At 45.3% G+C, this 14,939-nt stretch overlaps 1 protein-coding gene across 1 annotated transcript; it reads right to left on the bottom strand.

Moving 5' to 3' along the window:
• Window positions 1–4,678: 4,678 nt before the first annotated feature.
• On the bottom strand, window positions 4,679–8,679 carry LOC122938269 (elongation factor 1-alpha). Its single transcript, XM_044293666.1, has 7 exons — window positions 8,533–8,679; window positions 6,652–6,831; window positions 6,262–6,558; window positions 5,695–5,845; window positions 5,280–5,536; window positions 4,963–5,197; window positions 4,679–4,797 (listed from the first exon to the last, which is right to left on the bottom strand). Exons 1-7 carry the CDS (start codon window positions 8,677–8,679, stop codon window positions 4,679–4,681), a joined length of 1,386 nt encoding a protein of 461 aa, XP_044149601.1.
• Between the last annotated feature and the right edge of the window lie 6,260 nt (window positions 8,680–14,939).

The raw sequence follows: 14,939 nt of genomic DNA, 5'->3' as shown, positions 1-14,939 counted from the left end.
TGGCTGTGCTGCGGTCGGGCCAGGGGAGGGAGAGGAGTGTCCATTCCCTATGTCTGATAGGCTGCTGGCACTAGGCCAGCAGCCTATCAGAGGCCGTACAGCGCGGGACACAGGCCGGAAGAGGCCTGCATCGCATCACTGACATGGAGGTAAGTCTAAGGGTCCATTCACACGTCCGTTGTTTCTTTCCTGATCTGTTCCGTTTTTTGCAGAACAGATCTGGACCAGTTCTGTACCCATTCATTTTCAATGGGTCCTGAAAAAAAAAAAAAAAAAAAAAAAAAAAAAAAAAAAAAAATCGGACAGCACAATGTCCGATTTTTTTTTTTTTTCAGGACTCATTGAAAATGAATGGGTACAGAACTGGTCCAGATCTGTTCTGCAAAAAACGGAACAGATCAGGAAAGAAACAACGGACGTGTGAATGGACCCTAAGTGTTTTTTTTTTATATGTACAATTACAATACTTTTACTGAAACATAGAAAGTGTCGGCAGATAAGAACCATTTGGCCCATCTAGTCTGCCCAATATACTGAATACTATGGATAGCCCTATCTTATATGAAGGATGGCCTTATGCCTATCCCATGCATGCTTAAACTCCTTCACTGTATTTGCAGCTACCACTTCTGCAGGAAGGCTATTCCATGCATCCACTACTCTCTCAGTAAAGTAATACTTCCTGATATTACTTTTAAACCTTTGCCCCTCTAATTTAAAACTATGTCCTCTTGTAGCAGTTTTTCTTCTTTTAAATATTCTCATAGAAACTGGGGCACATGATGGGAGTCCACTCGTTACTGTCACATGATTGGAGGGGGGGGGGGGGTGCCCTCGTTCCTGGCACATGATTGGAGGGGGGGTGCCCTCGTTCCTGGCACATGATTGGAGGGGGGGTGCCCTCGTTCCTGGCACATGATTGGAGGGGGGGTGCCCTCGTTCCTGGCACATGATTGTGATAGAGTATTATCCTTCTCTATGCACCTTGATTCCTTCCTTTGTCCCCGAAGACAGGCCCGGAGAACGTGTCAGTGACAAAAGCAGTATGATGTCAGTAACAGTTCTGTTTATCATACAGGGCCTTATATACTTTCAAGCATACATACAAGAATAGCTGCAGCTCTCATTACAATAATGCTGACTAGAAACTTTTCCTTATAAAGACAGGAGGTAAATGTATACATAGTCACCCTTCAATATGATGTCACCCAACCTCTTGTCCTTCATACAGATTATACAGCTAATTCTGTTTAACTCTTCAGATTGGAGGGGGTGCCCTTGTTCCCGGCACATGATTGGGGGCCTGGGGGTGCCCTCGTTCCTGGCACATGATTTGGGGGGGCGCTCTCGTTCCTGGCACATGATTAGGGGGCCTGGGGGGGCTCTTGTTCCTGGCACATTATTGGGGGCACTATAGGGGCATCTACTGAGGCCACAAAGAAGGGGTCTTTTATATGGGGGGGCTCTGTACAGTAGCATTTTATACTAGGACACATTATGGTGGGTACTTTGGGGGGGCGAGGAGTACTATGGGGTCATCTACGGGGGCACTAAGAAGGAGTATTTTATACTTGTAAATTATGGGGGACACAGCATCTACTGGGGCACCATGTATGGGTCATTTTATACTGGTACATTATGGGGGCACTAGGAAGAAGGGGGAGAGGAGCACTATATAGGGGTATTTTATACTGGCACATTATGGGGGCACTATGAGGACATTTTTTTTTTGCACTGTCACATTATAAGGAGAATTATTTCTACTGGGGGGGGGGGGCATTATTACTCCCCCATGGTATGACCCCCTAGTAGCAGCACCAGCCTCTCCCTGCTATCCCTCTGCCCCTTCTCCAAATACTTATAAAATCTCTTATTAGGATAAATCACAACATCAGTTCCACCGAGCCCCCGGGTTCCCCAAGCCAAGTAATTGTAAGTTTTCATGTGAAATACGTTAGCATAGCATACACTGTCTTACAATATACCTCTACACTGTGTAGTCTGTTCTATAAGCACCGTTGTTTTTGCCCTGTGAGTTCATGCCTGCACCTCCTTTGACACACATCCTGTATGCGCTGTGACTGCACAGTCTCAGGTTCCTACAGACTCCACATTTCTGTACCCCATTCATGGCACATGCGCAGGATCTCACATTGCGGTCAAGCGTCAAAGGAGCGGCCGTGACTTCACATGGAGAGGTGTTACTGTCTCGAGGGCACAGAGGATCCCTTACCACACCTCTTGACACTCTGGGCCCCCATAAGTGTTTTACAAAAAAAAAAAAAAAATGTATGCAAGGTATCAATACATCAACATCTAATCAGCTATGCTGGTGATTTCATATGCATAAAACATAGGACAGATGCACTTGGTTATAAAAAAAAAAAAAATTAATTGCTCTGCATTGAGTTTATTTTCTATATAAAAAAAGGCCCATTAAAATCTTCAGCACCAGGCCCATCATGCTCTTAACCCGGCCCTGCATGAGACCTTACACTGCCAGATCACCAACAAGCGTTCGTACAAGCGCTTGTTAGCGATGATCTGTCTTACCATCGGCCAGTGTAACACAGCCAGACCAGTCTCCTACAAGTGCTGGAAGTGACCATCCCTGAACTACAGGCTGTAACCCTAAACAGCTGGCCTCAAGCTTCACCTTCAGAGCCAGTAACTGGTAAACTACTGCTTAAGCCTCTTGCACACGACCGCATGTTTTTGAGGTCCGCAAAATATAAAAAGTCAGTGTGCATTCCATATTTTACGGAATGGCTGCCCCCTAATACAAAAGCACTATCCTTGTCCGTTATGCGGACAATAGGACAAGTTTTATCCTTTAGTGGAACAGATACGGAACGCACACAGAGTACCTTCCGTTTTGCGGACCCATTGAAATGAATGGTTCTGCATAAATAAAAAGCAGAATGGAAACAGAAAGAAAAGACGTTCGTGCACAAGAGGCCTAAGACTTAGGGCTCATGCACACGACCGTAGCCTGTTTTGCAGTCTACAAGACATGGATACCAACCGTGCGCATTCTGTAGTCCTATCCTTGTCCGTAACACAGACCATGTTCTATTTTTTGCAGGTGGAGCGGACATACGGATGCAGACAGTACTCATGTGCTGTCCACATTCTTTGCAGCCTGTTGAAGTGAAAGGGTCCAAACATACATTTGTGCGCATGAGCCCTTGGGGAGAAAATAAGAGGGCAGTCCGATAGCTCCTTCTCTTCCAGAGGACGTGACAAGGCACAGACCGCCGGCAGTCACTGCACCCAAACTAAAATCTATGGCAATTCAGAGCAGCTGTAGAAAACTGGTGTAAATGAAGATAAGGTGCTGGTTCCACCCCCCCCCCCCCCCCTTTCAGAAAGTGGAGACATAGAAACCACTTCTAGTAAAAAAAAAAAATTGTTGCATTTATAAAATTAGCAAAAGTTAGGCTTGCGACTTTATCAGAAAAGTGGCGCAGGGAGATTACAATATAGTCAATAAAAGGCATCTGTCAGCAGTTTTGTACCTATGACACTGGCTGACCCTGTTACATGTGCGCTTGGCAGCTGAAGACATCTGTGTTGGTCTCATGTTCATATGTGCCCGCATTGCTGAGAAAAATGAGGTTTTAAGACATGACAGTGAGTCTAGGAGCAACAGGGGAGTTACCATTACACCTAGAGAGAAACTGCTCCCTCTACACTTTCTCTAGGTGTAATGGTAACGCCCCCGTTGCTCCTAGAGGCTCATTTGCCTACAGTAACACTTCTCAGCAATGCGGACACATGAACATGGGACCAACACAGATGCCTTCAGATGCCAAGTGCACATGTAACAGGTCAGACAGTGCCATAGGTACAAATCTGCTGATGCCATTTAAGGGGGGGGGGGGGGGTAAATGCGAGTGTTTACTTTGTACTGGAATGTTTCAATACGAGTCAAGGAAGGGAAAGGTAGAATACTGAAATTTGACAGTGAATGAATAATTCAGTTGACAGGGCTACAATTGCCCTGTACAGAGATGCTGGCGCCCTACAACCCCTGGGGTACTTCGGAGATTACAATTTATACATTACAGTCCCTGTATACAGCAAGCTCATGTGCTCTCTCTAGTGGTTTTATCATGTCTGACAACCCAGGGGATTTGGAGCTCTGACCGTTAGTTATATGTGGCCATGCTGGTAAAGAGAATCAGGGCAAAGTCTGCACAGACCCTCTTAGGCTAAAGTTTCCAGGGCATCTGACCAGCTGCCTGTATTTAGGTTATGTGGTAGGTGGACTGCAGGGTTTTGCGAGGCAGGCATTCAGGCCATTGGAGTGGGGTCCGGGTGGGATGCTGGCGTTAGCAAAAATTCACACCGGCCCTGCTTACCATCACTTCTATTTGTACTCATTAGTTAGGTATCCTATCTGCAATACTTTGAATTTTCACAAGAGAAAAACCCAAAACCTATTATTCCATTGCAGCAACCCTTGCAGGCCATTCATTCACCTAGGGATGCCACATACCTTAGAGGCAGCTGCCAACATTTACCAGGTCACTTATGCAAGACCACGTACACACGACTGAATGCTTCTCCATTTTATTAGAAAGACCAGGGTAACATAAAGCAACAGTTACACTTCACTGTTGTGGCAGAAATCACTGCACGACTGAAACTGAAGGAAAGCCAGACGGCAAGATCTTCATGTCACCAGGATGGGCTTCTGGGCTTGTTTCCTGGCCAAGTTGCTCATTTTTCTTTCCACCGATTTAACCACACCTACAGCAACAGTTTGCTTCAAATCCCGGGCAGCAAAGCGTCCTGTCAGAAGCAAGAGGCAGACATGAAGCACAACATGCATTGGATAAATTAAAAGATAAAGACTGTGTTGGCCACAATGCATGTTCTTTACTGGATAAAGATCTGAATTATGAAGGCCAGTGACCAATCTAGTCTGCTGGATGTCAGATTGAAGACTAAACCTACCTAAAGGGGGATAGTCGAAGAACCTCTCCACGCAGAAGGGTTTAATGGGCTTCATGGTCACAATTGCTGCGTCTCCAGACTTCAGCTGATAAGGACTGTCCTCCAGTTTTTTGCCAGACCTCCGATCAATCTTCTCCTGAAGCTCTGAGAACTGGCAGGTGATGTGGGCGGTATGGCAGTCTATGACTGGGGAGTAGCCCGCTTTGATGAATCCAGGATGGTTCAGAATGATCACCTACAGAGAGACAAACCATCACTTTCCCAACCACACAAGTTAGTCTGCGTTAAAAACTGTCATTTTGGTGAACATTATGTACCTGGGCAGTGAAGCTTGTGGCCTCAGTGGGTGGATCGCTCTTTGAGTTTCCAGCAACATTTCCCCGTTTCAGACTTTTCACAGCGATGTTTTTGACATTAAATCCTATGTTATAGCCTGGAAACGCAGTCTGGAGAGGCTCATGATGCATCTCTATAGACTTTACTTCTGCAGTAAAGTTTGATGGTGCAAAGCAGATGGTCATACCCGGTTTAAGGATCCCAGTTTCTACTTTACCCACTGGCACTGTGCCAATGCCTTAGATAAAAAGGAACATAGCTTTAATTAGCGTTTTCTAAAGAGGTTTCTCATTTCCTTTTTTCCACCTGCCCTCAATTCTAGAAGGTTAACTATTTCCAAATCCTATCTACAGTCTACCAGCATTTCTAGAAATTGGCAAGTAGCAAACTGCTTACCACCTATCTTATATACATCTTGCAGTGGCAGTCGTAATGGCTTGTTGGCTGGTCGGACGGGAGGTATGAGGTTATCCATGACTTCCAGCAGAGATTGTCCTTTAGTAAAGCCATCTTTTCGTTTCACTTTCCATCCTTTAAACCAACCCATCTGAGGAGTAGACCACAACATATTCGTATTTATGAAGAGTAGTCAGCAAGTAGAAGATAACCATGCTAAAGACACCAGTGAAGTAAGGTCTCCCAAATCAACATAGGAAAGTCACCTTTAGGCCTCTTGCACACAAACTTGTGCTGCGGACCGCAAATTGCAGTCTGCAATGCACAGGCACTTGAATGGGGTCCGCAATCTGTTCGTTCCGCAAAAAGACAGGACAAGTTTTATCTTTTTGTGGAATGGAAGCTGCATCACCTCTAAAGCACTCCGTAGTGCTTCCGTTCCGCACCCAGTGTATTGCGGACCTCAATACGGCCACAGTCGTGTGCAACAGGCCTTATTAGTACCACTGGTTTCCAGAAAGGAGGGTGGGGAGGAACACACACCACATGGCTTCTACAGAGTCTTACCTTCTGGCTTGGAGAAGATATGTTCTCTCCGGTCCACCCTGACACAGGTACAAATGGGATAGAATTTGGGTTGTATCCAATCTTCTTTAGGTAGAGAGTCACATTCTTTACCACTTCATCAAATCTCTTCTCACTGTACGGAGGCTCTGTCAGGTCCATCTTGTTCACACATACGACAAGTTGTTTGACACCCATGGTGTAGGCCAGAAGAGCATGTTCCCTGGTTTGACCATTTCTGGACACCCCAGCTTCAAACTCCCCTGTGGCTGCAGAGACCACTAGAAGAGCCACATCAGCCTGAAATAAGAGCAGACTTAGTTTAGGCCAACTCTCCTAACATCTAGGAACCACACAGTAGCACCAAGATCATGGCAGCTTTCTGAGACACACCTGGGATGTGCCAGTGATCATGTTCTTGATGAAGTCTCTGTGTCCTGGGGCATCAATTATAGTAATGGTGAACCTGTTGGTTTGGAACTTCCACAGGGAAATGTCAATGGTTATGCCTCGCTCCCTCTCCGCCTTCAACTTGTCCAAGATCCATGCAAACTTGAACGAGCCCTTACCAATCTACATATAGAAACCGGCATTAGTCATGAAGTCCTAGTTCTGAAGCCACACACATTAGGCACTGTAATGGCAATTACCAGTAGACCTTTACACCAAAATAGAGAGTAAAATATATATCACACACCACCCCTGGACAGACTGGTCGGTAACTTACAAGGGTCAGAATTACTACTTTCCTTCATTATCTAATGTGATCCATGCTGACACCACTATTACCCCAATAAAGAACTGGGTGCATAGATGGACCCTTGTCTATTAACCAGAGTGACATGCAGATACAGATCATTTCTCTGGACTACCCAGCAAGTTTATGTATTATACAAACACATTGACTTAAGGGCTAATGCACACAAGTGTTGTGAGTCCGTTCCGTGCATTGGGAACCGCAATTTGGGTCTCTATCCGCACAGACGTTGCTTGTGCATTGGGACCGCATTCAACTTAAATGGGTCCGTGATCCATCCGCACCGAACAAGTTCTATTTTTCTGCGGTGCAGAGGCACGGACAAAACCACAGGAAGCACTCCGTAGTGCTTCCGATCAAGTGAATGGGTCCACATCCATGATGCAGAGAGCACCCGTGTATTGCGGGCCGCAATACGCCGTGTGCAAGAGGCCTTAACCGTAATACTTACTTTCCCCTTCTACAGTTAACAGCTGATCACTAGTTTCAGAAGCAGGACACCCCATGATCAGCTCATCATTGGGAGAATGAGAGGGGGGGGGGGGGCACTTTCCCACATGTTAAAGGGAGTCTGTCACCAGAAATTTAGAGGGGTATTCCGGTAGGTACACGTTATCTCCTATCCTATGGATAGGGGGATAACTATCAGATTGGTGGGTCCCATCATTGGGCCCCCCACCAATCACAAGACTGTGCCCCCTGCAGGCCCCCTACTGCTTCCCTAAAATGAGGGTAGTTGCTGGTAGGACATGCATCCATTTCTATGGGAGTCCCGACTCCCAGAAATAGAGTACAGTGCTCCAGTCATTTTAGGGGGAGCAGCAAGTTATCCCCTATCCTGATAAAGGGGAATTCTGGTAGATACAAGTTAAGTTATACCAGGCACACTGAGGGTCATTTATTAAGAATGCTACACCAATTTTTGGCATAAGAGTCATAAGACCGGTTTTGCAACTTTTAGACACCACTGCAACAAGTTTTTGTATGCGGTCCTTGCCACTGGGGAGTGGCGGGGGCAGAGCTATTGGCCCCAGAAAATTTACACTTACGCCTGAAGATGGGGACTGCAGTATAGAGTCAGACTGAGGTGCAGTCCGTCATAATGGACTTCTATGGCCAGCATAGACTTCTATTATTGACAGAACGCCTCTTTTGGCTTCTGTGTTGCATGCAGTCATAGAATTCCATTATGGGCCGTGTTAATCAATTCCATAATGGGACTGTTAGATAACCCAAACCTTATAATGCCAAACACAAATTCGCACAACACTACTCAGCATGACAGGACTACTGAGATCTTAAATAGGACTTCAGATAAACCTAAACCACTTAGCAAAGTGTAGGAATAGTACAACATATACCATAAACCACCTCCAGCTTTGCTACATCTGCCCAGAGCCTACACAAAAGATACAAACCCTAAAAGCATCAGACATCTTAATTGGAACACATATGACACCTCTTAAAATCCCACCAGATGAGAAGACACAGATCCCATGTCCTGCACAGTTCATTACCTGACCAGCTGCAGCCTCCAGTTTCTCCAGGGATCTTTGGTCAAAGCCCCCACACTTGTAGATGAGGTGACCAGTGGTGGTGGACTTACCAGAGTCCACATGGCCAATAATGACCACATTCAAATGAATCTTCCCCTTGTCAGTCATGATTCCTCTACTCACTCCACACCCTCACAAAGTTCCTGACTGTATCTTTGTGTGGTGAGGCTAGGTTCCTCCAGCAGAGTTATATAGTCACAGTGATATCACCTGGTCTCGTCTCACCTCACCTGCATCCCCCTCTCTGCTCTAAGAGGTCCAGGTTCTCCTAATGGACAAGTCATAGCATTAACCCATGATATGCAGCCAGGGGCTCCATGCATGATGAAGTCTAGTCTGTCTGATATTCCAGGACTACACGGATATATCTGGTGTTTCTTAGGGCTTATGCACAAGACACGGCTGTATTTTACGGTCTGCCGAGTGCATGCTGCCATTTCTTTTCTAACTTGTGTAGAATTGTCCTATCCTTGTCCGCAAAATGGATAACAACAGGACATTAGCGTTGAGCGAACTTGTGTTTTAAGTTCTGCGTCTAAAGTTCGGGTTCGGGTTATGGAAGAATCGCGTTATGGATTCTAAATTCCATTATGGTCCGTGGTAGCGGAATCCATAACGGGATTCCTCGATAACCCGAACTTTAGAAGCCGAACTTAAAACACAAGTTCGCTCAACACTACAGGACATGTTTTTTGGGGGGCTGCAGAACAGACATGTGGATGCGGACAGCACATGGTGAGGACTGTGTTTTCAAGTTCGATGTACAAGGTTCGGGTTATAAAAAATTTATGAAAAACTATGCAAAACAAGTGCTCGGACTGCCAAATATGTGGCTAATTTATGATTAGGGCAAAATATACTATGGCAGTGCAGGGGGGGACAACCAAGACCGGTGTAAAAAGCCATCTTAGTAAATGTCCCCCGGTGGGCATTTACATGGGATTCTCTTGACTCTTTTTCTGCAAGTTACAGTCAGATGTGTTAGGGTCCTCAGTCAGGGTCCAAGAGTTGCTGCAATGCGGTTCCCAGCTGCGTGGCTTGCGTCAGTGAAGTCCAATGGAATCATGAGCAGTGTTTTTTTTATGCGATTGTGACCACGTGGTCAGAAACGTCCCATGTAAACAGGTTCACATCTGCGGCAGCAGTTCATGTAGGAGCCGCCTTTGCAGATTCTGGAGGAATGCTGCAACCGAAAACCAGAATTTGGGGTCCAAAATCAGGAGTGGATGGTTAAAAAATTCCCTCCTGATTTTGCCTTAAAAAACGGCATCAGGAAACCTGACCGTGTGGCCGAACCTTTAGGGGCACATTTAACAAGAGTTTTTGCACCTGTTTTTGGGTGTATTTTAAGGATTTGGGGCATATTTTTTTTCTAATCGGATTTATTGTTGCTTTTGCGGCTTGTGTTTAATGATGCATAGTATTGCCTTAGTTTCCAGGTTGTTCCGGGATTAGATAGAACTGTTTTCGCTACAGATTTATCATTGCGGCTTTTTTTTTTTTAAGGCTAGGTCTACACAACGTCGCACAACAATTTTTATAATGGCAGTCTATGGTGTCGCACTGCAACATGCGACATGCTGCGACTGTGATGCGACAGTCGCAGAAAAATCCATCTCAAATAGATTTTCTGCAACTGTCGCGTCGCAGCATGTCGCATGTTGTAGTGCGACACCATAGACTGCCATTATAAAAATTGGCGCGCGACATTGGTGCGACAAATGTCGTCGTGTAGACCTAGCCTAAATGTCGCAAAAAAGTTGCAATCTCACTCTAGGAGGAAGGGGGGGGGGGAGAGGAGTAGGAAAACTAGAGGAGCTTTTCTAGACAGAAGTGTTGGGTCTAAGGACAAGCCAAATTTATCTAGTAACATGAGACATAAATGTGGCATAAAGTACAACACAGACTCAAGCAAAACTGACTTCAAATATTCCCCACATGATAAATTCCCCCCTAATATATTAGAAAAATGTTCCCTAAGGGCTTGTTCGCATGACCGTATGTGTTTTGCGGTCAGCAGAAAACGGATCCGCAAAAAATACAGGTGACGTTCGTGTGCATTCCTTATTTTGCGGAACGGAACAGCTGGCCCCTAATAGAACAGTACTGTCCTTGTCCGTAATGCGGACAATAATAGGACATGTTCTATTTTTTGGCGGAACGGAAATACGGACATACGGAAACGGAATGCACACGGAGTACCTTTTTTTTGCAGACCCATTGAAATGAATGGTTTCCGTATACGGTCCGCAAAAACCCCGAAACGGACACGGAAAGAAAATACGTTTGTGTGCATGAGCCCTATGTCTGTCCTTAACCACATGGCAGAAGTTTTCTACAGTTACATGTACCAGCGACGACTGCGACTTTGTTAGTTTATTATGCGACTTTTGGATGACATAATTGCGACTTTTCAAAGCATCAGATCAACGACTTTCAAAAGCCACAACAGATATGAATAAGGCCTCTTGCACATGAATGTTGTGCATCCGTTACGTGCATTGGGGACCGCAATTTGTGGTCCCCTATGCACGGGCAACATCCGTGCGGCGGCCGGGATGGATTGAGACCAATTCAACTTGAATGGGTCCGTGATCCATCCGCACCGCAAAAAAATAGAACAAGTTGTATTTTTTTGCGGTGCGGAGGCACGGACAGAAACACCACTGAAGCACTCCGTAGTGCTTCCGTGGGGTTCAGATCCGTGCTTCCGTTCTGTATCTCCGTGATTGCGGACCCTTTCAAGTGAATAGGTCCGCATCCGTGATGTGGAGTGCACATGGGCCAGTGCCCATGTTCGTGTGCAATAGGCCTAAGGGTACTTTCACACTAGCGTTATTCTTTTCCGTTTTGAAATTCGGTAAAGGGTCTCAATACCGGAAAAAAACGCATACATTTTTGCATTCTGAATGGAAAGTAATCCATTCAGTATGCATCAGGATGTCTTCTGTTCCGTCCCTTTTACGGTATTTGACCGGACAAAATACCTGCTGCAGTATTTTTTCCGGTCAAAATCCGGGAACAATACCGCACTTGCCGGATCCGGCATTAATTTCCATAGAGATGTATTAATGTTGGATCCGGTACCAAGTGTTGTGGAAATTGCCGCATCGCCTGATCCGGTTTTCCGGTCTCTGCATGCGCCGGGATATAGGAGGAGCTAGTTTCGCTTTTGATCTTTGGGAAAATTTAAATACCGGATCCATTATTCCAGATGATACCGAATGAGACGGATCCGGAATATCACCGGATTCGTCTAACGGATCCGGAAAACAAGGATTTCCATTTGTATACAGTTTGCCTGCAACGGAACTGCCTGCCGGATTCTAACAACGCTAGTGTGAAAGTACCCTAAGGGCTCATGCACACGACAGTATTTTGCGTTCAGTATACTGGCCCTTTTTTTAGTTCAGTATGCGGTACATATACTGAACCATTCATTTCAATGGTTCAGCAAAAAAAAAAAATGAAATGTCTCCGTGTGCATTCCGTTTCAGTATTTCCGTATTTCCGTACAGTGAAAAGATAGAACATGTCCTATTCTTGGCCGCAAATCACGGTGCTTGGCTCTATTCAAGTCAATGGGTCCGCAAAAAAAACTGAACACATACGGAAATGCATCCGTATGTCTTCCATATCCGTTCCGTTTTTGCTGAACCATCTATTGAAAATGTTATGCCCAGCCCAATTTTTTATATGTAATTACTGTATATGGCATACGGAAAAACCGAAAGAAAAAACGGAACAACGGATCCGTAAAAAACGGACCACACAACACTGAAAAAGCCATACTATTGTGTGCATGAGCCCTAGGAGCAAGAAAATACGACACACCTTAAAACAATCGCAAAAGAATGGCAACTAACTGATTTATCAACTCAAATAGAAACACATGATAAATAGGAGAAACAGATATTTTAAAAACAATGAAAAACAGGTGCAAAAAAAAAAGGTGTGAAATTGTACTCGTGTGATAAATGTGTCCCTTACAAATTTGTCACAGTTTATATAATTGCATCAAAACTGCAACAGTCTTTGCAAAAGGTTGTAGTTTTTCTGCAATTTATGAAAAATGTGACCAAAACCCCCACTCGTGTGTAGCAAATCTGATCACAGGTGCCTGGCTGATAGATGCAGCAGGACATCAGACGATGGGGCAAATTTACTAATACTTTGTGCCTGTGTTTAGTCTAAAAAATGCTGTTTTAGGCCTGTTTCACAATGGCGTTAATGATTCCAGCAGCCTGCCATATCCGTAACTACCGTGTGCATCCGTCCGCTGCCTTTAGTCCGTCCAGCCGGCCTCATTCAGCTGCAGCTGGATCTCCACCGGTTCCCATTATAGTGAATTGGACCGGACGGACTAACGTCAGCGCACGGCTGCATGCGGTAGTTACGGATCCGGCAGGCTGTTCCCCTCCTGCTACCATTAACGCCAGTGTGAAATACGCCTTAGACCATTTTTTGGGGGGCTAATTTTGAAGTTTTCTAACTTTTTTCCGACCTATTTATGTAGGTGCGCCTTTTTTTGCGCCTGAATTTGCCGTAAAAACAGTCTAATTTCTGCGCCACCCCAGTGCTGGTGTACTTTTCTTCATCTGTTTTCAGTGGTGAAGTGTGACTTTTTTTGCATTAAAAGTCGCAGTTTTCTGGACATATGCAACTTTTCTCTGCAAAGATGCAACTTTTTTTTCATGCGCAAATAAAAATTAGACCAGTCTAACTACCACCAGAGGTCAGACTGAGGGCTCGTGCACACGGCCTTTGCTGTTTTTGTGGTCTGCAAATTGCGGCTCCGTAAAACACGAATACCAGCACTGTGCATCATGCATTTTGCGGAACGGAACGCCCGAACCTCGATAGAATTGTCCTATCCCTGTCCATAAAACAGACAAGAATAGGACATGTTCTATTTTTTTTATTCGGGGCCGTAGAACAGACATACGGATGCGGATAGCACATAGGGGAGAAAACTGGGAGACTTCAGGTACTGTCCACATCTTTTGCGGCCCCATTGAAGTGAATGGGTCCGCATCCAATCTGCAAAAAACATGCGAGTCTCGCTGGCACTCCATTCATTTGGAAGGCGGCCCTGCTACACTGCAATCCTTGGGCTTATGCACACGAATGTATTTTCTTTGCGTGTCCGTTCCGTTTTTTTTGCGGACCGTATGCGGAACCATTCATTTCAATGGGTCCGCAAAACAAACAGAAGTTACTCTGTGTGCATTCCGTTTCCGTATGTCCGTTGCGCAAAAAAATAGAACATGTCTTATTATTGTCCGCATTACAGACAAGGATAGTACTGTTCTATTAGGGGCCAGCTGTTCAGTTCCGCAAAATACGGATTTAACACGGATGTCATCTGTATTTTTTGCGGATCCATGTTTTGCGGACTGCAAAATACATACGGTCATGTGCATGAGGCCTAAGGCCCCTTTCACACGAGCGAGTTTTCCGTGCGGGTGCAATGCGTGAGGTGAACGCACAGCACGTGCACTGAATCCTGACCCATTCATTCCAATGGGGCTGTGTACATGAGCGATGTTTTTCACGCATCACTTGTGCGTTCCGTCAAAATCGCAGCATATTCTACAGTCTGCGTTTTTCACGCAACGCAGGCCCCATAGAAATTAATGGGGCTACGTGAAAATCGCATAGCATCCGCAGGCAAGCGCGGATGCGATTTTCATGGATGGTTGCTAAGGAGACGAGGGATGAGCAACCCGGGATCCCATTGACTTTATTATTTTCCATTATAACATGGTTATAATGGAAAATAATAGCATTCTTTAATACAGAATGCAAAGTCAAATGTCAATTGAGGGTAAAAAAATAATAAAAACATTACTTACCTCATCTCTTGATCGCGCAGCCGGGATCCTCTTTGTCGCGCTCAGCAATGGAAGCGCTCATTAGTAGCAATCCTTGTAGGAAAATACCGGTAGAAAAAAATTACCAGCATCGGCAAGGCCACTAAAATAACGGCCTTGCCGGTGAGATACCAGCCGGGTGGCAAGCCTACCTGGCTGTGACCAGTGTCGCTGTACCCCTATTTAGGCCTCATTCATCAACACTGTCTGACAGACAACCAATCAGAACTCAGCTTTTATTTCTTGAACTGCAGAGGAAAAATTAAAGCAGCTCTCTGGTTTCTATGGGCAAAAAGGCCTGCTTTTTAGGCCCCATTTACCAATACTGACAGAGAACTGCCTTATTGGTCAAAACCAACCAATTAGGCCTCAGCTTTCATTCATTAAACTGCTGAGGAAAAAAGAAAGAGGCGCTCTGATTGGTTGCTATGGGCAACGAGGCCTCATTTACCAATACTGACAGAGAACTGCCCCTGGTCAAAGCCAACCAATCAG

The sequence above is a fragment of the Bufo gargarizans genome, chromosome 5 (assembly GCF_014858855.1).
Source record: "Bufo gargarizans isolate SCDJY-AF-19 chromosome 5, ASM1485885v1, whole genome shotgun sequence".
NCBI lineage: Eukaryota > Metazoa > Chordata > Amphibia > Anura > Bufonidae > Bufo > Bufo gargarizans.
The sequence above is the reverse complement of the archived record's forward strand: the minus strand, read 5'-3'. Positions and strand labels throughout refer to the sequence as shown.